We start from the raw sequence: 27,917 nt of genomic DNA, 5'->3' as shown, positions 1-27,917 counted from the left end.
TACAAAGTAACACAAAAGCACCACAAAGTGAACAAAAAGAGGTGCAAACAACCACACAGTGACGCTAAATGACAACAGTGATGCAAAACATCCGCAAAAACACACAAAAGAACACAAAGTGAAGCAAAGTGAGCAGTGAGTGATGCTACACAAATAAAAAAGAGACACAAACCACCACAAAAACAGATTAACTCACAAATTTAATAAAGTCAGGCTTTCAGGAAATAAATGCAAACAAAGGAATGTCCTCTAGGATGATTTTCCGTGCGTGTGTGTGTGTGTGTGTGTGTGTGCGTGTGTGTGCCTGTGTGTGCGTTTGTGTATGTGTGTGTTTGTGTGTCAGACTGTAAAAGAGATTAACCGGGAGCGCGCTGCTCGCCCCCGGCTCCTCCTCCATCTGAACGGTCCCCGGTGACCATGACGGCCCGCTGTGTGCGCTCCGTGTCCGGATCCCTGCAGCTGCTGCTCCGCAACCGGTGGCCAAAGGTAGGAGGGAACATTTACATCCATCCACCGGCAGCAGAGTTAACGGACAACCGGTGAAATAAGTGTGTTCTAACTCGAGTTAACCGGTTAGTTAACCCGGGAGACTAGCTAAGCAGATTACCGGTTAGTTAGTGAGCTAACCGGGCTAACGGCAGCCGGTAGAGTCGCTGTCCGATCAGCACCACAGTCTGAGCTACAAGTAAACTTTTAGGTTTTAACTTCTTCCAGTGAAACGAGGCTGTAAATGTAGACCAGAACTGAACCTGCAGAGTCATTAATAATTCAGAATCCACTGTTTGTCCAGTTAACGTCTCCTGCCTCATTTACCCAGAGACATCTGACAAACACTGCATTACTGCACGAGTTTATTTACTATATCAGTACAGATATAAACCCCACAGTATTCAAAGACTGACACATAAAAGCAGATGTGCAACACCTGCTGCATGCTACTGTTAAATGCCATGAGGGATTATTTGATTATATAGTGAATTACCTGTTTCTACTCCGTTAATAAAGCTAAAAAACACCCAAACATAAACAGTTTGAGGTAGAAACCAGTATTAATATGTCTAAAGAAACTACAGATTCACTAATAATGAATGGTATTGTTCAATGCACGTAATTAAACTCACTTATGATAAAAAATGACCAAAAAACAACCATAAATTGACCTAAAATGACCACAAAGTGATGCAGAATGACCCCAAATTGAATTCAATGCAAGTAATTAAACTTTGAGAGTATTCAAAGTTTTTGCAAGAGTCACAAAAGGACACAAAAGTACACAAAAGAACCAAAAATGAATGTAAAACTACAAAATAATGACAAAATTACGCAGAATGACACAAAAGCACTACAGTGACGCAAAAATGACCAAAAAGTAGCACAAAACCACAAATTGACCTAAAATGACCACAAAGTAACACAAAACAACCACAAATTGACCTAAAATGACCACAAAGTAACACAAAACAACCATAAAGTGACCTAAATTGGCGATAAAGTAACACAAAAAAACACAAAGACGTAAAATGACGACAAAGTAACACAAAACAACCACAAAATTACCTAAAATGACCATAAAGTGACGCAGAATGACGCAAAAATACAACAGAGTGATGAAAAAAAAACATAAATCTAACAAAACAGTGTTGTTAAAGGCAACAATTACCACAGACTTATGTCAGCAACTACAAAACGACACAACACGATCATAAAGTAGCATGAAACAACCATAAAATGATGCAGAATGATACAAAACAATTAATTGACACAGTGAGAACACACAGTGAGTCAGAATAATCACAAATTGAATTATAGGCATGTAATTAAACTCACTGTAAGAATATTAGAAGTGCAGCAAGTTTATCAGCTCAGAAACCATCCACAGAACTGAATGCCAGAATACTGTGCAGACTCTGCTGATTAATTATTTTCAGCTAAATAACCACCTTTCTGTCTGTTTCCTCAGGTTTATGGAGCAGCAACATGCAGCCAGAAACACACTTACACTGTGAGTTGTAAAGAAAAAAGAGAAGCCGGAGCTCATGAGGAGTTTCACCACGTTTACCTGATAACTTTCCCAACCAGATAACCAGCTGTTTCACACCTTAAAGCTGCTGAAAATCAAAATGTGTTCGTTTGTGAGGCCATTCCTTCTTTCTGTCATTCTAACCTCAATGTTTTCTCTCCTCCGTTCTGATCCTCTCCTTCCTCCATCCACCCAACAAGTCCATCGTGAGTACGGCTCCTGATAGGTCATGTAGCAGAATTTATTAGAAAAACCAGTTAGCAGTTTCTCTCATCGTTTTCTCAGTAGCTTGGTTTGTGCTTCACAGCCTCCACCTGCTCAGTATGGAGGCAGACACACAGTGACTCTGATTCCTGGAGACGGCATCGGACCAGAGCTGGCCAACCACGTCCGGGAGCTATTCAGGTGAGAATGAAATCATACTGTTACTGTATATATACACACAGACACACAGGGTTCAAATGAAGTCACTGCAGACACAAAATGACCAAAATACAGCCAGAAAGCAACACAAGGCAAACACAAAGTGACCAAAAATATCCATAAAGTGATGCAGAATAAGCACAGAGTGACTGAAAAGTAATGCAAGGTAACTTAAAACAACTGCAAAATTCACAGTGTCACAAAATGACATAAAATAATCCAAAAATGTATGTCAAAGAATGACACAAAACTGTAACAGAGTGATGCAAAAGATGCATAGAATGTCTAAAAAGTAATGCAATAGCAAAACGAGACTTAAATTGATCACAAAAAGACCACAAAGTGACACAAAACAGCTGTAAAGTAATGCAAAGTGATTTAAAACAACTACAAAATGTTCACAGAGTGTCATAAAAGGACACAAAATGACATAAAATAACCAAAAAATTAATGTCAAAATGATGCAAAATGACATTAAACTATAAGAGAGTGATACAAAATGACCATAAAGTGATGCAAAAGAATTACAAATTCACCAAAAAGTGATTTAAAACCACAACATGATCACAAAGGCATGCAGAATGACCACAAAGTCCTGCCAAATGGCGACAAAAGACACAAGACAACCACAGATTGCCACAAAATGACCATGAACTGATGCAAAAACGCAAAAGTAATGCAAAATGACTGAAAATAACAACAAAATGTTCACAAAGTGTCATAAAAAGACACAAAATGACCTAAAATTACCCAAAAATTCATGTCAAAGTGACACAAAATGACATAAAACTATGAGTGATGCAAAATGACTACAAATTCACCAAAAACTGATGTAAAACCACAAACTAATAATAAAGTGCAAAATGACCACAAAGTAACACAAAACAACCACAAATTGACACAAATCGGCCACCAAGTGATGTAAGATAACTACAAATTGGCAGGAAATTGATGTAAAACCACAAAATGATCTTGGAAGCATGGAAAATCACCACAAAGCCATGGAAAATGGTTATAAAAAGATACAAGACAATTACAACTTGAAACAAAATGACCACAAAGTGATCACAAGTAACTACAAATTGAACAAAAATTGATTTAAAAAACCAAAACATGATCATCACAAAGCATGCCGGATGGTTACAAAAACACAGTGCAACCACAAAGTGGCAAAAGACAAACACAAAGAAATGAAAATGACCAAAGAGTAATGTAAGGTAACTAAAGAGACACAAAACAACAGTGTAATGGTGACCAAATACAATAAAATGACTCAGCTCCATCATAATAAAGTGTTTTCCATCTGCGTTCATATTCAGGTTCTGCTGTGTGCCGGTGGACTTTGAAGTCGTCAATGTGGACTCGACCATGGCCTCAGAAGATGACATCAACAATGCCATCATGGCCATCAGACGCAATGGAGTTGCACTGAAAGGTAAGAAAATCGGCAAGGAAATCAGAAAATATCAGTCACTATGTTCAGCTGTCTACGTTGGACAAAAAAAGTTTAGACAAACCAACTCAGTCCAAAGGGTTTTCCTTTTTTTCAGTACTTTTTTTATACATTGTATAACAAAACTGAAGACGTCAACAGCATTAAATAGCACATTTGGATTCATGTGGTGAGAAAACGTTTGGCCAAGCGTTCAACAGTCTTGAAGGAGTTCCAGAGGTGCTGAGCACTTGTTGGTCCTTTTGTCTTCATTCTGAGGTCTATCTCATCCCAAACCATCTGGATTGGGTTTAGGTCAGGTGACTGTGGAGGCCAGGTCATCTGATGCAGCACTCCATCATCTCCTTGTTGGTCAGCTAGTCCTTCCACAGCCTGGAGGTGTGTTTGGGGTCATTGTCCTGTTGAAAAATAAATGATGGTCCAACTAAACTGGATGGGATGTCATGTCGCTGCAGGATGCTGTGGTAGAACCATGCTGGTTCAGTGTGTCTTCAATTTGGAATAAATCCCCAACAGTGTCACCAGCAAAGCACCTCCACACCATCACACTTCCTCCTCCATGCTTCACGGAACCATTCATGTAGAGACCATCCGTTCACCTTTTCTGCGTTGCACAAAGACACGGCAGGTGGAACCAAAGATCTCAAATTTGGACTCATCAGACCAAAGCCCAGATCTCCACAGGTCTAATGTCCATTCCTGGTGTTTCTGGGTCCAAACTAATCTCTTCTGCTTGTTGCTTTTCCTTAGTAGTGGTTTCTGAGGAGCTATTTGACCATAAAGACCTGATTGGTTCAGTCTCCTCTGAACAGTTGATCTAGACATGTGTCTGCTACTAGAACTCTGTGTGGCATTTATCTGGACTCTAATCTGAGCTGCTGTTAACTTTCCATTTCTGAGGCTGGAGACTCGGATGAACTTCTCCTCAGCAGCAGAGGAGACTCTTGGTCTTCCTTTCCTGGGGAGGTCCTCATGGAGCCAGTTTGGTCGTAGTGCTGGATGGTTTTAGAGACTGCACTTGGAGATACATTCAAAGTCCTCCTAGGTTTCTGGGTAGTTCCTAGACGATTCCTCGTAGGTTTCTGGGTAGTTCCTAGATGATTCCTCGTAGGTTCCTGGGTAGTTCCTAGATGGTTCCTTGTAGGTTCCTGGGTAGTTCCTAGATGGTTCCTCGTAGGTTCCTGGGTAGTTCCTAGATCTTTTCTGGTAGGTTCTTAAGTAGTTCCTTGATGGTTCCTGGTAGGTTCCTGGGTAGTTCCTAGATCGTTTCTCGTAGGTTCTTAAGTAGTTCCTTGATGGTTCCTGGTAGGTTCCTGGGTAGTTCCTTGATGGTTCCTGGTAGGTTCCTGGGTAGTTCCTAGATGGTTCCTGGTAGGTTCCTGGGTAGTTCCTAGATGGTTCCTGGTAGGTTCCTGGGTAGTTCCTAGATGGTTCCTTGAGCATTCATTTTTGCAATTTTCCGGACTGACTGACCTTCAGTTCTTAAAGTAATGATGGACTGTCGTTTCTCTTTACTTAGCTGATTGGTTCTTGCTATAATATGGATTCTAACATTTGTCAAAAGAGCTGTCAACTGTGGAACAACCTGACTTCTGCACAACACAGCTGATGGTCCCAACCCCATTAAGAAGGCAAGAAATTCCACAAATGAACCTTGACAAGGAACATCTGTGATATGAAAACCATTTCAGGAGACGACCTCATGAAGCTCATCCAGGGAACGCCAAGAGTGTGCAAAGCAGGAATCAAAGCAAAGGGTGGATATTTTGAAGAATCTAAAATATAAAACATGTTTTGACTAAATTCACACTTTTTTGTTCACTACATAATTCCATATGTGCTCATTCATAGTTTTGATGCCTTCAGTGAGAATCTACAATGTTTACAAAAAAAACATTAAATGAGAAGGTGTGTCCAAACTGTTGACTGGTAGTGTATATAGTCATGCAGTTATTGAGAGATGATACAATTTGTAATCACTGACATGTAAGTGATGTTGCTCAGGGGTGTACTCACTTCTGTTCTAAACTGTAAATGCGCAAAACTTCATAGCAATCCATCCAGTAGTCGTTAAGATGCTGCTATCAACATCTTAATGAAAAAAGCTTTAACAGTGACAATTACAGCAAATCAAACACTGTACTCAAGTTGTGGACACCAGAAAACCAATTTCAGTGCATGAGTATGATTTTAAAGTCATGAATAAAACATGAAAACTGCTCTGTTAGGATGGCATTGGTAAAGTGTCTCAGGCACTAAAGACAAACTGGGATCTTTTAGTGTATCCGTCTTTTGTATGTCCCTATTTTAGTTGTTGTCTTTAAGGTATAAATGTGTTTGTTTATCCAGGAAACCTTGAGACCAACCACAACTTGCCTCCCTCCTATAAGTCCAGGAACAACCTGCTGCGGTGAGTTAACCTCTTTAAATTTAAAGTCATGAAACTGCGTCAGCACTGATCAAACAGAAGTGGAGTTACAGTGTTCAGTCTTGTGTTTTGGTTCCTTCTCTACCTTTATACCCTTCACAGCTTCCTGTTTCTGACTTTTTCCTGTCTGCAGCACTACTTTGGATCTTTATGCCAACGTGATGCACTGCCAGTCTCTGCCTGGAGTGAGGACTCGCCACAGAAACATCGACATCATGATCATCAGGGAAAACACTGAGGGAGAGTACAGCAGCCTGGAGCACGAGGTGTCTGTTAATGTGGTTTATATGGTGTCTATATAAAGTATAGAAGTGTTCCCCTTTTATTGCTTGTTAACATTAAATCATGGTCAATTTAATTAGGCTTTTTTGATGAGAATTCACAGAAAAGGCCTCTTTTCTGTCCAATGAAAACAGATTTCTACAAAGAAAAGTCAATTAATTGAAAACATGAAATGTAAAATGAGTGATTTCATAAAGACTCCCGTATCTGGAAGGTCCAGTCTCTGGTGGACCAGTACTCCTGGATAGAACTACACCATGAAGACTAAAGAACACTCCAAGAAACTCTGAGAAAAGGTTGTTGAAAAGCATCAGTCAGGACGATACAAGAACATTTCCAAGTTGCTGAAGATCTCTTGGAGTCCAGTTAAATCCATCATTAAGAAATGGAAGGAAGATAGAACATGAATAAATCTGACTAGAGCAGGACGTCCTCAAAGACTGACTCTGAAAGAAAGAGACCAGTGAGGGAGGCCACCAAGGCTCCTATGACTCCTCTGAAGGAGTTCCAAGCTTCAGCAGCTGAGATGTTAGAGACTGTTCATATAACTGTTGTCTGTTCTTCACCAGTCAAAGCTTTATGGAGACAAAGAGAAAGACTCTGTTGAGAAAAGCTCAAATTAAATCTGGACTAGAGTTCACCAGAAGACATGTGGAGACTCTGAAGACACCTGGAAGAAGGTTCTTTGGTCTGAGGTGACCAGAATGGAACTTTGACCATCAGGCTAGACAGTGGCAGACACCAAACACTGCACATCATCACAAACGCACCATCCCCACCATGAAGCATGGTGGTGGCAGCATCATGATTTGAAGTACGGTGGTGGCAGCATCATGATTTTGAGCACGGTGGTGGCAGCATCATGATTTGGAGCACGGTGGTGGCAGCGTCATGATTTGAAACATGGTGGTGGCAGCATCATATTTGGAGCACGGTGGTGGCAGTGTTATTATTTGAAGCACGGTGGTGGCAGCATCATATTTAGAGCACGGTGGTGGCAGCGTTATTATTTGAAGCATGGTGGTGGCAACATCATGATGTGAAGCATGGTGGTGGCAGCGTCATGATGTGAAGCACGGTGGTGGCAGCATCATGATGTGAAGCATGGTGGTGGCAGCATCATGATGTGAAGCATGGTGGTGGCAGCGTCATGATGTGAAGCATGGTGGTGGCAACATCATGATGTGAAACATGGTGGTGGCAGCATCATGATGTGAAGCATGGTGGTGGCAGCATCATGATGTGAAACATGGTGGTGGCAGCATCATGATGTGAAGCATGGTGGTGGCAGCGTCATGATGTGAAGCATGGTGGTGGCAGCATCATGATGTGAAGCACGGTCTTTTTTGCACACTCTTATCAACACAAACCAAATTATAAGGACTACTCAACTCAATATTGAATAAAAATGAAAAGGAAAAACTACCAAAGGGGGGTGAATACTTTTTCTCAGCATTGTATTCCTGTTTTATGGCTATCACTGTACTTCAGGCAAACAAATCCTGACTCTCTTTTATCTCTATCCCTGCAGAATGTACCGGGCGTTGTCGAATGCCTGAAGATCATCACCAGGACCAAGTCTTTACGCATCGCTGACTATGCATTTAGAACAGCTCGTGAGAAAGGGCGTACACGAGTTACTGCCGTTCACAAGGCTAACATCATGTGGGGGTTTTATCTATCTCTATTTTTTTTAATCATTTTGCCTCTCTTAAACTAGGTTGGATCTTGATTTCATTGTCTTTCTTGGAGCAGGAAGTTGGGTGACGGTCTTTTCCTGGAGTGTTGTAAGGAAGTTGCAAGCGGTTACCCTGAAATCACCTTCGACAGCATGATTGTGGACAACACCACCATGCAGGTATGTTTCAACTGCTCAGTTTATATCATCAAGTAAATTAAATCAGAACACCAAACTTTTTCCACTTTTCTACTTAATGCAACTGCTCACATCGGAGTTTCTTAAAGACACAACAAACTTGTCTACATGGAGAACACATTAATACACAGATTCCCTTCATTTGTTGAACTCTAGTTTAAGTATTTGTACATTTTGACCAGAATAGCTCACTCTGGCATTGTTTCTCTAAGCTGTAAATATGTTTTAAAGCTATGTTTTGTGTGCTTTTGGGTAATAGCTGGTTTCCAGGCCCCAGCAGTTTGATGTGATGGTGATGCCCAATCTGTATGGCAACGTTGTGAGCAATGTGTGTGCCGGGTTGGTTGGTGGACCGGGCCTAGTACCAGGAGCCAACTATGGAGAAGACTACGCTGTGTTTGAGACGGTGAGATGGTTCTCAACGAGCATACCATTAGTTACTGGAAAACCAATTAATAAACAAGAAAAGCACTCAGAGAGCACAGTACTCCGCCAAGGCTAATCAGTGGTTGTATGATTTCTGACGGATAAGTCCTGGTAAATCCACAGTGGTGGATTTGTAGTAGGATTGCAATCATGTGATCATCAGCAGGCAGCTGACATAGTGTTCACTTGTTGTCATGGTTACAGTGACGCCATGCCGCTGTCTGGCAATGATACAGAAATCTTTAACTAATCCATGGATCCAGACTATAAGCCGAATCTCTGCCAAAATCTAATCACTTGGTCCTTGTGTCATTTCTGACCTTCCCTGAAAATTTCATACAAATCCATTGGTCTGTTTTTGAGCAGTGTTGCTAACAGAAAGACAGACAGACAAAACAACGCCAACTGTCAAGTAACTCTGACATGTTCCTTGGCGGTCTAATAATAGACAAATGTCAAATTTAGATTGATAAATATATTAATGAGTTGTTCTGAAAGCCGAAAGGGAGGGCACAATGCACACGGGCAAAAATGCCGAAAAAATCCCTGGTTCAACTTTAAATTCCTCTTCTCTCTGTCCTCTCTAACTCAACTACAACAATCTGAAATGACAATATGTTATTCCTCCACCGAGGAAGGCATTAGTTTGTCTGTCTGTCTGTCTGTGTGTCTGTCAGCAACATTACTCAAAAACAGACTAACAGATTTGGATGAAATTTTCAGGGAAGGTCAGAAATGACACAAGGACCAAGAGATTAGATTTTGGCAGTGATGCAGCTTATAGTCTGGATCCATGGATTTGTTAATGATTTCTGTATCATTGCGAGCACCTTTAATGAACTTTATGCACTACTTTAAGTCACTACATTTTTGCATATGTTCAGCAATGTGCAATATCTGAAAGTGGAACATCAGTTAGACTACAACAACAAAAAGCTGTAACTGTTTTCATTGATGACACTTGTACATACTATTGTTTTCTGCTATGAAGTTTTTACTCCACCAAGGAACGCTGGGGAGTTATGTGATGATCGCTGTCTGTCTGTCTGTCTGTCTGTCTGTCAGCAACATTACTCAAAAACAGACTAATGGATTTGGATGAAATTTTCTGAGAAGGTCAGAAATGACATTAAGGACCAAATGCCATTTCTGACCGATACTGTTGTCTCGCAATGATACTGATTTCTGTATCACTGCGAGATAGCGGTATGGCGTCACTGTAACTACGACTACAAGTGAACACTACCTCGGTTGCCTGCTGATTGTGATCCTACTACAAATCCACCGCTGCGGACCATGAATTTTTTGAAGATTTCATCCATCAGAAATGATACAACGACTGAGCAGCCTTGGCGGAGTACTGCGCGCTCTGACTGCTTTTCTTGCATTTTATATTTGCACATTTCTTACTGTACTTATAAAAACAACCGTTGGCCGATTTTGTGAATGCACCGACTCCTGCTTACTTTTGTTGTGCAATGCCAATACATGATGTTCTCTCCTCTGCAGGGCACCAGGAACACCGGGAAGAGCATCGCTAACACCAACACAGCGAACCCCACGGCCATGCTGCTGGCCTCCTGCCTGCTGCTGGACCACCTGAAGCTCCACGCCTACGCCAACATGATCCGCAGAGCCATCCTGTCCACTGTCACCGAGACCCGGGTACGAAAATACGTCCAGCATCATAGGTTCACTTTGTTTTACACAAAAATAAAGTGAGCCTATGAGTGTCCTGACCTGAGTCCAACAGACACCTTTGTGGTATTTTGTTACTATTATGTAGGAAAACAGATGTTGCACAGGGTTTTTAACACGTGTGAGCTACTGGATACTCTGAATTTTCCCAAAGAGATGAGTAACATATCTTTCTATCTTGTGTTTGTTCTTCCAGTCGGTGACGATGTGTTAAATACCAAACACTCTGTTTTTTCTCTCCACATGTTTTCCAGCTGCACACTGCTGATCTGGGAGGTCAAGGCTCCACATCTGAGGTGGTTCAGTCCATCATGAAGGCCGTGGAGAGCACCGGACCCCGAACACTGAGCCTGTAGAACACGGTGTGGGATTATAACGTCCTCCTGTAGCTCCTCTATGCAATTTTATAGCAACAAAATAATATATGACACTGGAATGAAAATATACTGTGACTACAAACAGTGTAGTGGTTTAAAAAGTTCCCTGTTTGAAGTATTTTACAGTGTTTCCTTAGTTTTAGCACTTTATTTGCCTCTATACTTTCCCTTGAACCCATCATTGCAATGTTTACTGTATGAAAAATTAAAGAAATACAGTGTTTGAGTTCCACCCAGTCTTTGCCATGTGTATTAGTTTGGTTTTATTATTGAGGCAAACCAGCTGCTTCACACATTTTGAAATTAACTTTATACTAACAAAATGAAACTACCCTCAAACTGTTGCTCTGACCTCTAATAAAGTTTGTTTTCACTGTAAATCACTCGTCTGTCTTCAGAAGTGTGTATTATTGCAGGCTGCACTGTCTCATCCAGACCACACGGAGGCCACGTTGTGCCGCTCAACCACAACATTTGATGTATTTCCAAGTAAAACGCCATTAATTACTCATCTGGAGGACAAGCACTATGACTTTACCTTTATGTGCAGCACAAGTCATGTCAAAAGTGCAGCGCAAAGTTAATTTTAAGCTCTTATTTTCTATTAATAATATCAGAAAAAAAGGAACAATGATAGAAATTGCCGAAGTAAACACTTGAGGGCTGAGAAGGGCAGGATGACCACAATGTTTGTTTTACACAGCTAAGTGTAATTTCAACAGAAAGCAGCCTCTTCAGATTTCTTCAGGGAAATAATCAATAAAGAACATTTCCAGCTAGAAGGTAAAAAACTTTACAGTCACTTTTTAAAGTATTTAAAGGGGAGTTGGACAACGTGAGCTCATCTGAAAACATTACGTGAAACTTTGGAGGGTCCCTGAGATAATAAAAGAATGTTTTTATGGTATGCATGTTTATTTTTCTGTATCTTCATTATCATGGATCACACGTAAATTTGGTGTGTTGTTATTCCACCAAGGAACACAGTGTTTGTCTGTCTGTCTGTCCGTCTGTCTGTCTGTTAGCAACATTACTCAAAAACGGACTAACAGATTTGGATGAAATTTTCAGGGAAGGTCAGAAATGACACAAGGACCAAGTGATTAGATTTTGGCAGTGATGCAGCTTATAGTCTGGATCTATGACTCTTCCCTCCGGAGATATGAGTAGCACAAATTCTACATCGGAAATGATTAGGGCAATTTCAAGCATTAATTTCTCCAGTGTGCAGGGAGGAAAACAGTCCCTGACAGAAAGTGGTTAGGAGCAGGTTTCAAACCATTCTGAGTTGATTTGAGGTGACCTGATTTTTGAAAATTTTGATGGATTGACTAGGCTTAGGGGTTAGGGGAAAGGGGATGAGCCTGGCCACCATCGGGGGGACAGAAGTTGCTCGGTCCGTCTTTCAGACCGGTCCCCTTCCCCAGTCCCCAATCCATTGCTGCTGATCGGGCTGTTCATTATAGCAAACCACAGGTTGGTAAAAGCCACAATATTTATGCTGTCTTTGTTATTTTATTATCATTTGTTGTTGTGTTAGGTGTGAAATTATTACTCTGCCAAGGAACGTGGCGGAGTTATGTGACGATCGCCGTTGGTTTGTCTGTCTGTCTGTCTGTCTGTCTGTCTGTCTGTCTGTCTGTCTGTCTGTCAGCAACATTACTCAAAAACAGACTAAATTTTCAGGGAAGATCAGAAATGACACAAGGACCAACTGATTAGATTTTGGCAGTGATGCTGCTTATAGTCTGGATCCACGGATTTGTTTAAGATTTCTGTATCATTGTGAGATAGCGGCACGGCGTCACTGTAACCATGACAACAAGTGAACACTACGTCAGCTGCCTGCTGATGATCACATGATTGTGATCCCACTACAAATCCACCACTGAGGACTTATCAGGATTTATCCATCAGAAATGATCCAAGGAACAATTGATTAAATTGTGGGCGTGTTTCTGAGTCCCATCAATTCCCGCCGTCCGCTACATATTTAGGTCACATGATTTGGTATCCGTTCATAACGTACACATGCATAACACACGCCTGTACTCAGCATAAGGTCATCGTGTTTGTGGGTACATCTATATTAAATGGTCACATTCTATATTGTCGTGATTTCTGATCATCAATAACTAATAAACAAATGCTGCATTTCTGACAATGCTATATGGGGGAATGAGCAGCCTTGGAGGAGTACTGGGCTCCCTGAGTGCTCTTCTAGTTGATGCATGATTCTTGAATGATGGAGACTAATCACTACTTCATTTTAATAAAGTTACTATTATGTTTACTCTTCTTACCATCATCATTAATACCATTACTATCAGTATCATGAATTCCTTTCAGTTTGTGTCAAAGATCAGAGAAAAAAAAGAGCAAATTTTCAACAATGCAACCTGCTGTAAACCAAAGACAAAGAAGAGGGCTAACCCATCCTGCTCCTTCCATCCATCCATCCATCCATTGATCCATCCATTCATCCATCCATTCATCCATCCATCCATCCATCCATCCGTTATTGATACACATTTATCCTCATTAGGGTCGCGGGGTAGCTGGAGTCTATCCCAGCTAACTTAGGATAAATGCAGGGGACACCTGGACAGGTAACAGTCTATCACAGGGTTACATACAGAGACAACCATAACATATACATCTATAGGAATTTATTAAATAAAACTAATTTTGGTGTTTGTCTACACTATTTGTCTTCTAAAATAATAAATGAGTTAAAGTTGCTCTATGTTATTTAAAGTTGAGGTTCTTGTCCTGCAGAAAAATAGCTTCTCTTACTGATTCATTATGATATTAATATGCAGCAGGAACTATTGAAGTCAGTTTATCTACTTTATATACAACAGACTAGTTTAGTTCAGTGGCACCAGCCTCGGGCCACTGATTTTATCTTTTTGACTCATGAAAATAAAACCAAGTGTCAAACAGCAGGTGTCCACAGTCTTCTAATTGGATTAAAATCACAATAACATGTCAACAAACTTGGCTCTTTCTCTATTTAGTGTCGGCATAGTGAATGAAAACTCATTTTCTCAGTTGCTCAGGCTTTGCTTGTAATTTTTTACTTGCCTGTTTTCTACTAAAATGGGAATTTAACCTCTGTAGGAGGATTTAGGGTGAAAGGAGCATTTCATTTCATTTAACATTCCAGCTAAAAATGGTATTAAAAAAAAAAAAATCCTGTTAAAGGTGAAAAAAGGTGGATGGATTGGACTGATACTAACTTTATAGTTGTAAAAATAAAAATAAATATTAAACAGTAGGTGTCCACAGTCCTTTAATTGGATTAAAATGGCCAAAAGATGTCAACAAACTTAATTTCTGAAGTTTTGCTTCTCTGTTTTCTACTAAAATGGAAAATTAACCTCTGTAGAAGGACTGATGGTGAAAGGAACATTTCTGACAGTAATATTCCAGCTAAAATGATTTTAAAAAATGCTGTTAAGGTTGCAAAAGGAAGGAAGACGATGTAATAATTCAGTCATGACAGTTTTTTTCTTTTACTGTAATGTAGGGGTGTCAAACATGCGGCCCACGGGCCAAAACCGGCCCTCCAGAGGGTCCAATCCGGCCTTACTTTGTAAAGAGTAAAAATTCCAGAGAAGACATTAACCATGACTTATAACTAGCAAAACTATAAATTTAAAATAATTTCTAGACCATGACAAGTTGTTTTGATCATAAAGTAAAATACTAGAGTGTTCATTGTTCTTTTGTCATTTTGTGTCTCATTTTTGTAAAATTTTGTCTTGTTTTTGTTTTTTGTCTTTTGTTGTCTGACTTTTGTTGTTTGTTTCTTGTTTTTGTCATTTTGTGACTTGTTTTATTTGTTGTTTTAAGCATCGTTTTTGTCGTTTCGTGTTTCCTTTTTCTCTCGCTTGTGTTGTTTGTCTATTTTTATGTCCTCATGTAAAGGTATAACCACATTCTACAGAGTGTAGTTTCCCATTTTAGATAAAATCCATCCTTCTTTTTGCAACTTTAGTAGTATTTTAGAACCATTTTTAGTAATTTTTTAACATCAGAAGTGCTCCTTTCACCCTCAGTCCTCCTCATGTGAAGGTAAAACCAACTTTTACACAGTTGAATTTCCCATTTTAATACAATTTTGCACATTTGTGAGTTGTTTTTTTGTTTTTTTTGTTTTTACCATTTTTGATCATTTTTTACTGTCAAAAACCTGTCGGCTGCCAAGTTTGTTGACATGTTTTGAGGATTTTAATCCAATTAGAAGACTGTGGACACCTGCTGTTTCATACTTAGTGTTATTTTCATGAGCCAGAAAGCTAAATTCAGTCCTTGTTGCACCTTTTGCATCTAAAATGTGAAATTAAACTCTGTAGAAGTTGGTTCTATCTTTAAATGAAGAGGATTGAGGCAGAAAGGAGCATTTTAGATTTTTGTGATTTGTTTTATTCGCTGTTTTAAGCATAGTTTTTGTCATTTTGTGTTTCTTTGTTGTCTCGCTTGTGTTGTCTATTTTTTTGTCATTTCATTTGTTATTTTTTGTCTCATTTGTGTCATTTGTCCAGTTCTTTGCCGCTTTATAACGTTTTTGTCTCATTTTTTATCTCAATTTTTGTTTTGTTTCATGTCGTTTGTCTAATTTTTTGTCGTTTTGTGGCTCATTTTTGTAATATTTTGTCTTTGTTTTGTTGTTTTTTTTTGTCTTTGATCATGAAGTAAAATACTAGATCGTTCAGTTCCAGATAGCTGTGACTAAATGTTGTGTTCCTTTGTAGACACTCTGTGATCTGGAAGCTGTAATGTGTAAATGATAAACTGAGGAATAAAGTTGCTGAAATTGAATTTATTTTTCTTAACAAATTTCAGGTTCTTCATGATGTTTTGTAAAAAGATAATTCCTTAAATGTGAACATTTTCAGAATGTACTTTTTTCACTAAAGCAAAGGAAACATTTGGAGTTAAGTATAGGTTACTATTCTCTGATTTTACTGGTTATTTGAGATCAGATTGGTCTGAATGTGGAACCTGAACTAAAATGAGTTTGACACTCCTGGTTTAATGTATCTCTAGCATTTTACTTTCAGTTTTTGTTTGTGTATAGTCACTGTACTTCCTCTGCAGCTTCTGGCTTCAAACATCTGAACAGCAGAAGAAAACTTGTTACTTTTTCTGGTCTTTTCAAAGGATTTGTTAACAAACAAATGGTAAACTGGGAATTCCGACTAATCCAAGTTCTCTGATGGAGGTTATTTGGAAGCACGGAGAAGTGTGTTTTAAAGCAGAAGAATATGGCTCATGTGCGACTGTTTTAAAGCCACTCAGCAGGCCTCTCGATAATTAGACGCTTCTCCAAATGAGGGAGCAATTGAGGGGAAGCAAACAGATTAGTTCTCTGTCGGAGGGAGGACGGGGGAGAGGAGGAATGTGGGAGGAAAAACAAGAATAAAAAGGCTGCTGAGAAAGACAAATCCTCCTTCTGTTGTTGCTAACTTCTCATTTCTCTCCACAAACCCGACAACCCGTCTGCCACAACACCTAAACCCTGTCCGTCACCCGCTGATGCAGAATCACACCAACACGTATCGCTTCAAGGCTCTTTGATCACCTCCAATAACAGGAGTCTCATCCGATCTGCTGCCGCTCATCAGCGTGTTCGATATCAACAACAACAAAGGGCAGGAAATCACATTAATCCACGGCTCCGCGGCCTTTCGTCTTCCTTCAGCTGGCAGGACAGAGGGATGTGCTGAGGAGGAGAGGCGGCAGCAGGAGTTGGGAGGAATAACGGAGTGGAAAACGCTCAGCATGGACGCAGCTCCGGTGTGCAACAGCAGATCAGGTTGTCCCAGATCCAGCAGATGCTTCACGGGATGCTGAGGACGAGGTGAGTCTGACGTTTGCTCAGGTTCTGCTTCTGATTGTTGGGAGATTAAACTCTAAAGAAGTTGGTTTTATCTTCACATGAGGAGGATTGAGGGTAAAAGGAGCAATTTTGACAGTAAAAAATGGCTAAAAATGGTTAAAAAATACTATGAAAGGTGCAAAAAGAAGGATTAATTTTTATCTAAAATGGAAATTAAACTCTTTAGAAGTTGCTTTTATCTTCACGAGGACCAACAAACCAAATTCTATAGAGTTTCATCTCCTATTTTAGCATATTTTTGCACCTTTCTGAGTATTTTAACCATTTTTAGTCATTTTTTACTGTCAAAAACATGTCAGCAGACAAGTTTGTTGATATCTTTTGGTGATTTTAATCCAATTAGAAGACTGTGGACACCTGCTGTTTAATACTTATTATTTTCACAAACCAAAAAAAATAAAATCAGTCCTTTTTGACAGGAATAATCTGGCTAAGGATGGGAAATCATACTCAGAAAGGGGCAAAAAGGACTGATTTGAGCTTTTTCACTCGTGAAAATAACATTAAGTATTAAACAGCAGGTGTCCACAGTCTTCTAATTGGATTAAAAGCACAAAAAGATGTCAACAAACTTGTCTGTTGACATGTTTTTTGACAGTAAAAAACGACTAAAAATGGCCAAAAAATACTCTAAAATGTGCAAAAATGTCCTAAAATGGGAAATTAAACTGAGTAGAAGTTGGTTTTATCTTTAAATGAGGAGGACTGAGGGTGAAAGGAACACTTTTGATGTTAAAAAATGACTAAAAATGGTTAAAAATACTACGTAAAGTGCAAAAATAAGGATGGATTGGGCAGATTTTTGTCTAAAATGGGAAATTAAACTGTGTACAAGTTGGTTTTATCTTCACAAGAGGAGGATTGTGGGTAAAAAGTATTTTCGACAGAAATATACTAGCTGAAAATGGTCAAATTTGCTATTAAATGTGCAAAAAGGAGAATGGATTGGACTGATTTTAGCTTTTTGGCTCATGAAAATAAAACTAAGTATTAAACAGCAGGTGTCCACAGTCTTCTAATTGGATTAAAATCACCAAAAGATGTCAACAAACTTGTCTGTTTCTCAAAAAAGCATACAAAAAGAGATAAAGATACTTGGCAGGATGTTGAGGACGAGGTGAATAAGTCGTTTGTTGAGGTTCTGATTCAGATTTTTGGGAAATTAAACTCTACAGAAGTTGCTTTTATCTTTATATGAGGAAGACTGAGGCGAAAAGAAGTATTTTAATAGAAATATACTACCTGAAAATGGTAGAATATGCAATTAAATGAAGGATGGATTGAACTAATTTTGTCTAAAATTGGAAACTGAACTCTAGAAGTTGGTTTTATCTTCACATGAGGAGGACTGAGGGTGAAAGGAACATTTTTGACAGGAAAAATCTGGCTAAGAATAGTAAAACATACTCAGAAAGGTGCAAAAGGACTGATTTGAGCTTTTTTCTTCCTGAAAATAAAACCAAGTGTTCTAACTGGGTTAAAATCACCAAAAGATGTCAAAAAACTTGTCTGCTGACATGTTTTTGACAGTAAAAAATGACTGAAAATGGTCCCAAAAAGAATTTGAAATGTGCAAAAATGCATTAAAATGGGAGATTAAACTCTAAAGAAGTTGGTTTTTTCTTTACGTGAGAAGGATTGAGGGTAAAAGGAGCATTTTTGATGTTAAAAAATGATTGAAATGTTTAAAAATACTACTAAAAGTGCAAAAAGAAGGATGGATTTTATCTAAAATGGGAAATTAAACTGTGTACAAGTTGGTTTTATCTTCACAAGAGGAGGACTGAGAGTGAAATGAACATTTTTTACAGCAAAAAATGACTAAAAATGGTTAAAAGCACTAAAAGTGCAAAAAGAAGGATGGATAGGATTAATTTTTATCTAAAGGGGAAGTTAAACTGTGTAGAAGTTTGTTTTATCTTCACATGACGAAGATTGAGGGTGAAAGGAACATTTTTAACAGGAATAATCTGGCTGAGAATGGTCAAAAAATACTCTGAAATGTGCAAAACGAAGGATGGATTGGGCTGATTTTATCTTTTTGTCGTAGTTTTTTGGACAGAAATACAGAACCCACGTTAGTTTCCTTTGCATCGCTGCTGATTTATTGCATGACGGTTTTCCCAATTACTGCCTGCCAATTAGCAGCTTTTCCAGAAATGATTACAGGACGTATCGTGACCTCGGCGGTTATGAAACGGTTTGCAGATCGTGTCCGATGACCTTGTGCGGGTTTCTTTCTCCACCGAACTGTTGACCTTGGCTGTACGTTAACTGTACGCCTTCATGTTCCAGGTCAAAGTTTTCAGAACGTCACCTTTAGCTGTAAACATCCAGCAAACACACACACGAGCGGCGCCACGCTTCCATGAGCACGTTAATGGTAAAACAAAGAAACGTTTAATATGTTTACAGTAGCAGCTTCGTACACTTTTGCAGTTCAACGCACACGAGGACACACAATCGCAGAGGCATGCAGGGAGGCCTCTCTGCAACCAAAGGGAACTTCCTGCTGTTGGAGCAGCGATCAGCGATCAATCTGATGAAATTCAACTCACATTACAGTGGTGTCAGTTAAAGTCTGACAAATTTAAGATGCAGAGAAAAATACGTTGTAAAAATATAGAATAAATAGCAAAATACATTCTAAAATATCAAAATAAGCAGAAAAATATGTCCAGAAATATAAAAATAAGTTTAAAAAAAGTCAGAAAAATAGAAAAATAAACAGAAAAATATGTCCTAAAAATATTTTAAAAAGTAGAAAAGTATGTCATAAAAATATAAATATAAGTACAAAAATATGTCATAAAAATATAAACAGAAGTAGAAAAATATGTCCTAACAATATAAATATAAGTAGAAAAATATGTTCTAAAAATAAAAAAAATACATAGAAAAATATGTCCTAAAACAGAAAAATAAATGGAAAAATATGTCCTAAAAATAGAAAAATAAATAGAAAAATAGGCCATATCTGAATGTATTTTGGGATATAGAATTCATCAGGACAGGACTCTGATCATACGTGTAAAGTTTCAGGCAGGTTGGAACATGTTTAGGGTAGTTAGATAGTATTTCCTGTTTCATGGCGAATTGTCAAACTTCCGCCAGCCGCCATTTCCACACCCTCAGATTTCCGTGGAGCATTTTGATAACTTTCAGTAACCCATGCCTGATGTACATCCTGGCCAAATTTCAGCTCTGTCGGGGTTACCCAGTTTGACTTTATAGCTTTTGAAAATGTGCAAAAATTGGTCCAAAATCATTCAAAATATGTCACATAATTCAAAATGGCCGACTTCTTGTTGTGTTTTGGCTATGGGTGTCAGTTACATTTTTGTGTGTCTTGACGAGTTACATATGTGTGCCAAATTTCATAGCTGTAGGTGACATGTTGTGGCCGTAGTGTTTGAAATTTTCCATTCTTCCGTTGATTCTCGGACCCTAATAAGCCGTTCGGTCTTAGCGTGTTTTACGTCTTTCTAGCATCACGTCTCTTTCTGCCTTCCTGCCCCCTCCCAGGTAACATGTCGGTCTCCATGGTAACAGACACCTACCCGTCCACCCATTGGTCGGTGGCCCCCGAGGCCCCGGCGGGCACCAACGCCACCAACTGGAAGCGGGACGCCCTGCTGGCGGTGGCCGAGGTGGTGGTGCTGGCGGTCATCTTGGTGATGGCGTTGCTCGGCAACGGGCTGGTGCTGGTGGTGTTGCTAAGGCGCCGGCGACATCACAACCCGCTGCACCAGTTCATGCTCAACCTCTGTCTGGCCGACCTGGTGGTGGCGCTGTTCCAGGTAACACATGAAACAATGTTTACAAAATAGCTTGGAAAGTTTAGAAAGTGTAGCTCAGTTTGTATGTGTGGAGTGTGTATAAATGTGTATGAATATGTGTATAAATATTTTTATATGTGTATAAACATTTTTAAATGTGTATAAAAATATTTAAATGTGTATAAATATCTTTAAATGTGTATAAAAATATTTTAAATGTGTATAAAAATCTTTAAATGCGTATAAAAATATTTAAAAATGTATAAAAATATTTAAACGTATAAAAATCTTAACATGTTTACAAAATATATAAATGTGTATAAATACCTTTAAATGTGTGTAAATATCTTTAAATGTGTGTAAAAATATATAAATGCACATAAAAATATTTAAATATGTACAAAAATATTTAAACGTGTATAAAAATATTCAATTGTGTACAAATATTTAAGGGTTATAAAAATATTTAAACGTGTACAAACATATTTAAATGCAAACAAAACTATTTAAACATGTACACATATCTTAAAATGTGTACAAAAATATTTAAATGTGCACACAAATTTCTAAATGTGTAGACAAACAATCAAACATGTACACAAATATGTAAACAAATCTTTAAATGTGAACACAAATATTGGGTGTAATAATTCAACGTGCAGATAAATCTGTAAATATGTACACAAACCAATAAATGTCAGCACAACTCAGTACACACATCTCTAAAGGCATATGAAATCATTCTGTATAGACTTGTCAGGTAGCAAACATCAGAACACATTCTCAGATTCAGAACAGCAGTAACATTAAAACACCTCCGTCCTCTCTGAGGTGCTGCCCCAGCTGGTGTGGGACGTTCAGGGTCGCTTCCCCGGCCCGGACTTCCTGTGTCGCCTGGTGAAATACCTCCAGGTGCTCGGCATGTTCGCCTCCTCCTACATGATCGTTGCCATGACGCTGGACCGCCACTACGCCATCTGCTGCCCCCTGCAGGCGCATCACAGCGGAGCCACGCAGCGCTGCAACTCCTTCGTGGTTTCGGCCTGGGGGCTGTCGCTGCTGCTCAGCCTGCCGCAGGTAGAAACGCAGAACATAGAACGTTCATGAGGTTCCTGTGAGCTTTAAAGTGAACTAAGAACGTTTTAACATTCACAGGATGTTTGGAGGATGTTGTCAGATTATGTTCCATGGTAACTAAAGAAGAACGTTCTCAAACCAACATTCAGAAAATGTTCTCCAGATGTTATCAAGGCGTCAGAAGACAGAACGTGTTTTAATAAAACGTTCCTGTAATTTAATATATTAATAAAAGTGGAACATTTTACCTGTAATGTTCTGAGGACGTTGCTGTTGAGAATGTTCTTCTAGGAAACGTTCCCACAATGATGACAAAGGTTCTCAATGCAACATTTGAAAAATGTTTCAAAAAACATTTTAAGATTGTCTTTAGAGAATTTTCAAGTTACATCTCAGGAGCTGAAAGAAACCTTCCCGTCGAAAACATTACTAGAACTTGGCAAAGCTTTCACAGAAAGTTTTTAGAACCAAAAAGTTCTAGAACGGTCAAAGAGAAATGGAAAGGAAATGTTCCCACAACAGTCCCTACAGGTTCTAGCAATGTTCTAAAGAAAACATTTCAAGAATATTTATCATTTCTAATAATGTTCCTGTGAGGTTAACTAGAACTAGAACTTTGCAGAACTTTCTCAGAACATTTCTGAAACCAAAAAGATTCTAGCTGGGTCAAACAGCAGAGAACGTTCCCACAACTCTGGCTAACCTTATCTACAAGTTCTAATAATGTTTGACAGAAAACATTTTAATCTCATGTTCAAGGAACGTTTTCAGGATATTTATCATTTCTAATAATGTTCCTGTGAGGTTAAAAGTGAACTAAGACAGAACGTTTTAACATTCAGAGGATGTTTGGAGGATGTTGTCAGATTATGTTCCATGATAACTAAAGAAGAACGTTCTCAAACCAACATTCAGAAAACGTTCTCCAGATATTAACAAAGGTGGAGCATTTTACCTGCAATGTTCTGGAAGTTCTCAATGCAACGTTTGGAAAATGTTTCCAGAACGTTTTCAGATGTCTTTAGGGAACTTTCAAATTACATTCTGGGAGCTAAAAGAAAACTATCTGCTGAAAACATTATGAGAACTTTGCAGAACTTTCTCAGAATGTTTTTGAAACCAAAAAGATTCTAGCTGGGTCAAACAGCAGAGACGTTGCCACAACATTGCCTAAAAGTTCTATCCATGTTCTAAAGGAAACATTTTAATCTGATGTTCAAAGAACGTTTTAAGGATATTTATCATTTCTAATAATGTTCCTGTGAGGTTAAAAGTGAACTAAGACAGAACGTTTTAACATTCAGAGGATGTTTGGAGGATGTTGCTAGATTATGTTCCATGATAACTAAAGAAGAACGTTCTCAAACCAACATTCAGAAAATGTTTTTAAGACAGAACGTGTTTTTATAAAACGTTCCTGTGATTGAAAATATTAACAAAGGTGGAACATTTTAGCTGCAATGTTCTGAGGATGTTTTGGGGATGTTGACATTGAGAACGTTCTTCTAGGAAATGTTCTCAATGTCAACATTTGGAAAATGTTTAAGAACTATTTTAGAACGTCTTCAAAGAACCTTTTCTGCCTTTAAGAAGAACATTCTGGGAACTAAAAGAAAACTCTCTGAAACATCACTAGAACTTTGCAGAACTTTCTCAGAACGTTTCCAGAACCAAACATTCCCACTGAGTTTCATCTCTTCGTCTCTGCAGGTTTTCATCTTCTCCCGCTCTGAAGTGGCTCCAGGAATCTACGAATGTTGGGGGAACTTTGCCGAGTCTTGGGGCCTGAAGGCCTACGTGACCTGGATGACCGTGTCGGTCTTCATCCTGCCCGTCCTCATCATCACCGTGTGCCAGGTAGAGACCAGCAGAACCCAGCAGAACCCAGCAGAACGTCTCACTAGACCGAATAATGACGACTTCACTCCTTCAGGTTCGCATCTTCAGGGAGATCCACAACAACCTGTACCTGAAGTCGGAGCGCCGCCTGTCGCCCTCGTCTATAACGGCATCCAGACGAGACAGCCAGCGAGGGGGAGGAGCCAGGGGGAAGTCCAGCCTCCCCCTCCACGTCTCACCCCTCGTCTTCAACAACCCCGGCAGTCAAACCTCCTGTGAGTCCAGCTGCCTCCCGATGGGTCCGGTCAGGTCCACCAGCATCCCGTCCTTCACGTCTGTTCACCCAGGTGAGGATAAAACCACACAGTGGAGATAAAAACCAGCAACAACCTCAGCAGAAGCTGCAGAAAGGACTGTTTGGAGGTTTTTGACTTCAAATTCTCAGCGTTTGGAAGTGTAGATGTTGAATTTTGAATTTTAATCTGCACTTTATGAGAATATCACATCCATAAAGGCTTAAATATTCACATTATGAGTCACTGTGACTGCAGCACAGAGGGCTCTTTAATGTGAGAATATTTGTTTTTACTAATAAAAGAAAACATTTTGAAATAGGCTCTAATAATGAGGATTTGCACACAGTTCTTTTCTCTTTTGAGCTTTTCCTTTCAAGATTTTACAAACTTCTATTTCGTCATTAATAATATTTTTAATTAATGGGCTAAACTAATGGTTGGAAAAACGTCAACAGTTGAATATCTACAGAACAATGAAGATTTTTTGTATTTTCGCATGCGAAATATTTAAAGAAATTCCGATTTTCAAACTTTCTTTCTTTGTTTTGTTATTCTGAGGAGACACAATTTTCCAGTAGTTTTAACACCTTTGGATACTTGGAAATATATTATACACAGTAATTTTATTTATTTATTATTTTTGGGGGAAAAAAATTTGTGATATCTGTGTCATATTTACTGAAAACAAGGATCTTACTTTTTAGTGAACAATAATAATGTTTTAAAATAGTACAGTTACAACATTTTAGCTCAGATTTTAAGGTATTTTTTGGGCTTTTACTTTCCTACTTTTCATTCTTAACCCTCGTGCTGTCCTCTTTAAAGTTTGAAAATGTGGAAAAAACTATATATTTTCACAGTGAAACTTCTGATGTCCACATTTTCAACATTTTTGGGAAATCTTTGAAGATTTTTTGGTGTAAAAAAAGAAATGTTAGAAATGTTTCTTTAAGAACATTCACATAAAAATCAACCAAAATCCAGTGAATTTCGCAGGATTTTGGTAGATTTTTTTTGTGACTGTTCTTAAAGAAAATGTTAGAAGTTTTTCTGATATATATGTAATCACTTTAGATATTTTTAGGATTTTTTTGGAAGATTTTTACTCATTTTTTAAAATATTTACAAGAATTTTCTTGCCAAATTTGGGGGATTTTTAAAAATAAAACTTTTAAGGTAAACTTTTAAAGAATTAATGGAATTTTCTTCCTGAAGGTTTTGCAAATTTTCAGAAATTTGGAGAATATTTTTGCTGAATTTTTGGATTTTTTTCAGACAAGGAAACAATATTTTTTGGTGCCCATAAATGAAGACAACAGGAGGGTTAATAATTTTTAAAATTAAATAGTTAAATATCTATAGTATAAAGAGACACTTTTACCAGTGTTGATGACACCTGCAGACATTTGGAAAAATGCTGTACATGTTGATTTTAAAAAAAAAATTTTTGTACACAAAATATTTCAAGAAAATAATTTTTTTGGTTTTTTTGTTGTTACTTGTTTTGCTATTTGCAATATTGTAGGTTTGTCATATTTCTTTGTGTGTGTTGAAAGGCTAATTGATGATTAGAAAACCCTTGCCCAGTTATGTTAGCACATGGATAAAAATGAGTTTTCATGGAAAACAAGACATTGTCTGGGGGACCCAAAACTTTTAAACGGTTGGAAGCATTTTCTACTTCATGGTTGTTCTGTTTCCATAGAGGAGCAGAATTTTACATTTCAGTGAAAAACGAGTCTCCAGTGAGTAAAATCCACACTGACTGTCTCTGTGCTTCTTTCAGCTGAGCTGCAGCCTGATGTGCTGCCCGACCCTCCGGTTCCCTTCACGGTCTGCCCCCCCGACCCTCCGGTTCCCTTCCCTATCTGCCCCCCCGACCCTCCGGTTCCCTTCCCCATCTGCCCCCCCGACCCTCCGGTTCCCTTCCCCATCTGCCCCCCCGACCCTCCGGTTCCCTTCACGGTCTGCCCCCCCGACCCTCCGGTTCCCTTCACTGTCTGCCCCCCCGACCCTCCGGTTCCCTTCACTATCTGCCCCCCCGACCCTCCGGTTCCCTTCACTGTCTGCCCCCCCGACCCTCCGGTTCCCTTCCCCATCTGCCCCCCCGACCCTCCGGTTCCCTTCCCTATCTGCCCCCCCGACCCTCCGGTTCCCTTCACTGTCTGCCCCCCCGACCCTCCGGTTCCCTTCACTATCTGCCCCCCCGACCCTCCGGTTCCCTTCACCGTCTGCCCCCCCGACCCTCCGGTTCCCTTCCCCATCTGCCCCCCCGACCCTCCGGTTCCCTTCCCCATCTGCCCCCCCGACCCTCCGGTTCCCTTCACGGTCTGCCCCCCCGACCCTCCGGTTCCCTTCCCCATCTGCCCCCCCGACCCTCCGGTTCCCTTCACTGTCTGCCCCCCCGACCCTCCGGTTCCCTTCCCCATCTGCCCCCCCGACCCTCCGGTTCCCTTCCCCGTCTGCCCCCCCGACCCTCCGGTTCCCTTCCCTATCTGCCCCCCCGACCCTCCGGTTCCCTTCCCCATCTGCCCCCCCGACCCTCCTAAAGCGCCTCCTGCCCGGGGCGGGGAGGTGTCGGCCGCCATGTCCAAGACGGTGAGGATGACGCTGGTCATCGTCCTCGTCTACTCGCTCTGCTGGGCGCCGTTCTTCAGCGTCCAGCTGTGGGCCGCCTGGGACCCCGACCCGCCTCAGAACGGTACCAACACATGGAACGTATTGTCTGTGTTCACTTATTTAAAAACAATGCTTCGAGGTGACTAATGAACATGTGGGTCAGAGTTTCAGGGTGTAATCTCTTTCTGCAGCATCGTCTATCCTAATGTTTAACAGCTTCTTTAGTTATTGACTTAAACTGAAGAATGCACTTTATAACCTAGTAAAATAAATATTTAAGCATGATTTACCTCATTTCTTTACCAAAATGACAATATAGGACATAGAATACACAATTCATTTGAAAAAATTAATTAAAAACATATTTAATGCATGGATATTAGTTTTTAGTGATGAAAGAAAATGCATTTAAACTGGATGTACAAATTAAAGTAATTCGCAATTACTGTGGTTTAAATTTCAGTGTGCAAAAATCTTTTTGCAGGAGTGTTTTTGGGTCTATACTTCCCTGGTTTTACAAACCTTTACTTCATGCTTAATAACTTCTTTAGTTAACAGCTTAAACTGGAGAATATGGACACTTTATATATTAAATATAAAAGCACAAACTACTTAGTTTATCTACTGAACTTACAATACAGTATATAGCATATACAATTTATTTATAAAGAAATTCAATGATACTATAATTAGTAACAAAGAGTTTGGAAACAAATTAATAAGGACACGAGATATTTTTGTTAATTGCAAAACTACAAGAGCACTTATAAAGCTCTAATTTCACAAGCTGTTGCAAATAAAATATAAACATGTAATACCTTGTGGGCAAAAATATACATACGTTTCTCCTAAATATCAGAAAGTCTAGTGTGTGCACTTGTTACACAGACTTATATCTGGAGTAAATGATGCATAAACCTGTGGAGCAGCTACATATTGCTGCACTTATATTTAAATACTTTGCATTTTTCCTCCTAATGACACCACATTCCATGTACTCCTCCTGTAGGAAATCTCTACATATTGTGCAGACAGTTTTAGTGTTTAAATATAGAACATTTGTACATTAAAAGATCGAATTTAAACGCCTGATTATGCTGGAATATTGAGCCAGGTGTGTGTTTTTGTGCAGGTGCAGCGTTCACCTTGCTCATGCTGCTGGCCAGTCTGAACTCCTGCACCAACCCCTGGATCTACTCCGCCTTCTCCAGCAGCGTCTCCCCGGAGCTCCGGCTGCTGCTGCTCTGCCGGACGAGCTCCCAGCGCCGGGGCTCTTTACCGAACGACTCCACCACCACACACACCTCCAGCTACTGAACACACAGCGGAGCTACAGCACGCCTTGTGGCACGTCATTCCCCCGCTGAGGCTTTTGGTAGTTGGACTGGTTCAGGAGCTACACTGGAGTCTTACCGA

The 27,917-nt window shown here is 39.5% G+C and overlaps 2 protein-coding genes and 1 long non-coding RNA gene across 4 annotated transcripts; 2 read left to right on the top strand and 1 right to left on the bottom strand.

The window, feature by feature from the left end:
* Positions 1-372: 372 nt before the first annotated feature.
* On the top strand, positions 373-11,366 carry LOC111569363 (isocitrate dehydrogenase [NAD] subunit gamma, mitochondrial-like). 2 transcript variants are annotated; one of them, XM_055012821.1, is made up of 11 exons: positions 373-486; positions 1,961-2,002; positions 2,328-2,425; positions 3,763-3,878; positions 6,246-6,306; positions 6,458-6,590; positions 8,138-8,271; positions 8,362-8,464; positions 8,742-8,888; positions 10,418-10,573; positions 10,861-11,366. In XM_055012821.1, the coding sequence occupies exons 1-11, from the start codon at positions 418-420 to the stop codon at positions 10,960-10,962; spliced, it is 1,161 nt and encodes a 386-aa protein (XP_054868796.1). In that variant the 5' UTR covers positions 373-417; the 3' UTR covers positions 10,963-11,366. The 2 variants fall into 2 exon arrangements, with proteins under 2 accessions (XP_054868796.1, XP_054868797.1); XM_055012822.1 differs by lacking the exons at positions 373-486; positions 1,961-2,002 and adding an exon at positions 2,087-2,226.
* LOC129349496 (uncharacterized) lies at positions 2,212-27,785 on the bottom strand. The gene is made up of 4 exons (XR_008602523.1): positions 27,647-27,785; positions 21,486-21,738; positions 20,452-20,682; positions 2,212-3,871 (listed from the first exon to the last, which is right to left on the bottom strand). It is a non-coding gene; the product is annotated as an uncharacterized LOC129349496 (long non-coding RNA).
* avpr2ab (arginine vasopressin receptor 2a, duplicate b) lies at positions 16,401-27,818 on the top strand. The gene is made up of 7 exons (XM_055012823.1): positions 16,401-16,852; positions 20,417-20,691; positions 21,502-21,747; positions 23,458-23,604; positions 23,681-23,906; positions 26,353-26,583; positions 27,634-27,818. The coding sequence occupies exons 2-7, from the start codon at positions 20,422-20,424 to the stop codon at positions 27,816-27,818; spliced, it is 1,305 nt and encodes a 434-aa protein (XP_054868798.1). The 5' UTR covers positions 16,401-16,852; positions 20,417-20,421.
* Positions 27,819-27,917: the final 99 nt, after the last annotated feature.

Source organism: Amphiprion ocellaris, chromosome 8, assembly GCF_022539595.1.
Source record: "Amphiprion ocellaris isolate individual 3 ecotype Okinawa chromosome 8, ASM2253959v1, whole genome shotgun sequence".
Taxonomy (NCBI): Eukaryota; Metazoa; Chordata; class Actinopteri; family Pomacentridae; genus Amphiprion; species Amphiprion ocellaris.
This window is presented reverse-complemented; position numbering and strand designations above follow the sequence as displayed.

Excerpts from the sequence above, each read along its gene's own strand:
- LOC111569363 (XM_055012821.1), top strand. The coding sequence starts at position 418 with ATGACGGCCCGCTGTGTGCGCTCCGTGTCCGGATCCCTGCAGCTGCTG. Across the intron at positions 3,879-6,245 it reads CAATGGAGTTGCACTGAAAG|GAAACCTTGAGACCAACCAC; the intron begins GTAAGAAAATCG and ends TTGTTTATCCAG. Across the intron at positions 6,307-6,457 it reads TCCAGGAACAACCTGCTGCG|CACTACTTTGGATCTTTATG; the intron begins GTGAGTTAACCT and ends TCCTGTCTGCAG.
- avpr2ab (XM_055012823.1), top strand. The coding sequence starts at position 20,422 with ATGTCGGTCTCCATGGTAACAGACACCTACCCGTCCACCCATTGGTCG. Across the intron at positions 21,748-23,457 it reads TGCTGCTCAGCCTGCCGCAG|GTTTTCATCTTCTCCCGCTC; the intron begins GTAGAAACGCAG and ends TCGTCTCTGCAG. Across the intron at positions 23,605-23,680 it reads TCATCATCACCGTGTGCCAG|GTTCGCATCTTCAGGGAGAT; the intron begins GTAGAGACCAGC and ends TCACTCCTTCAG.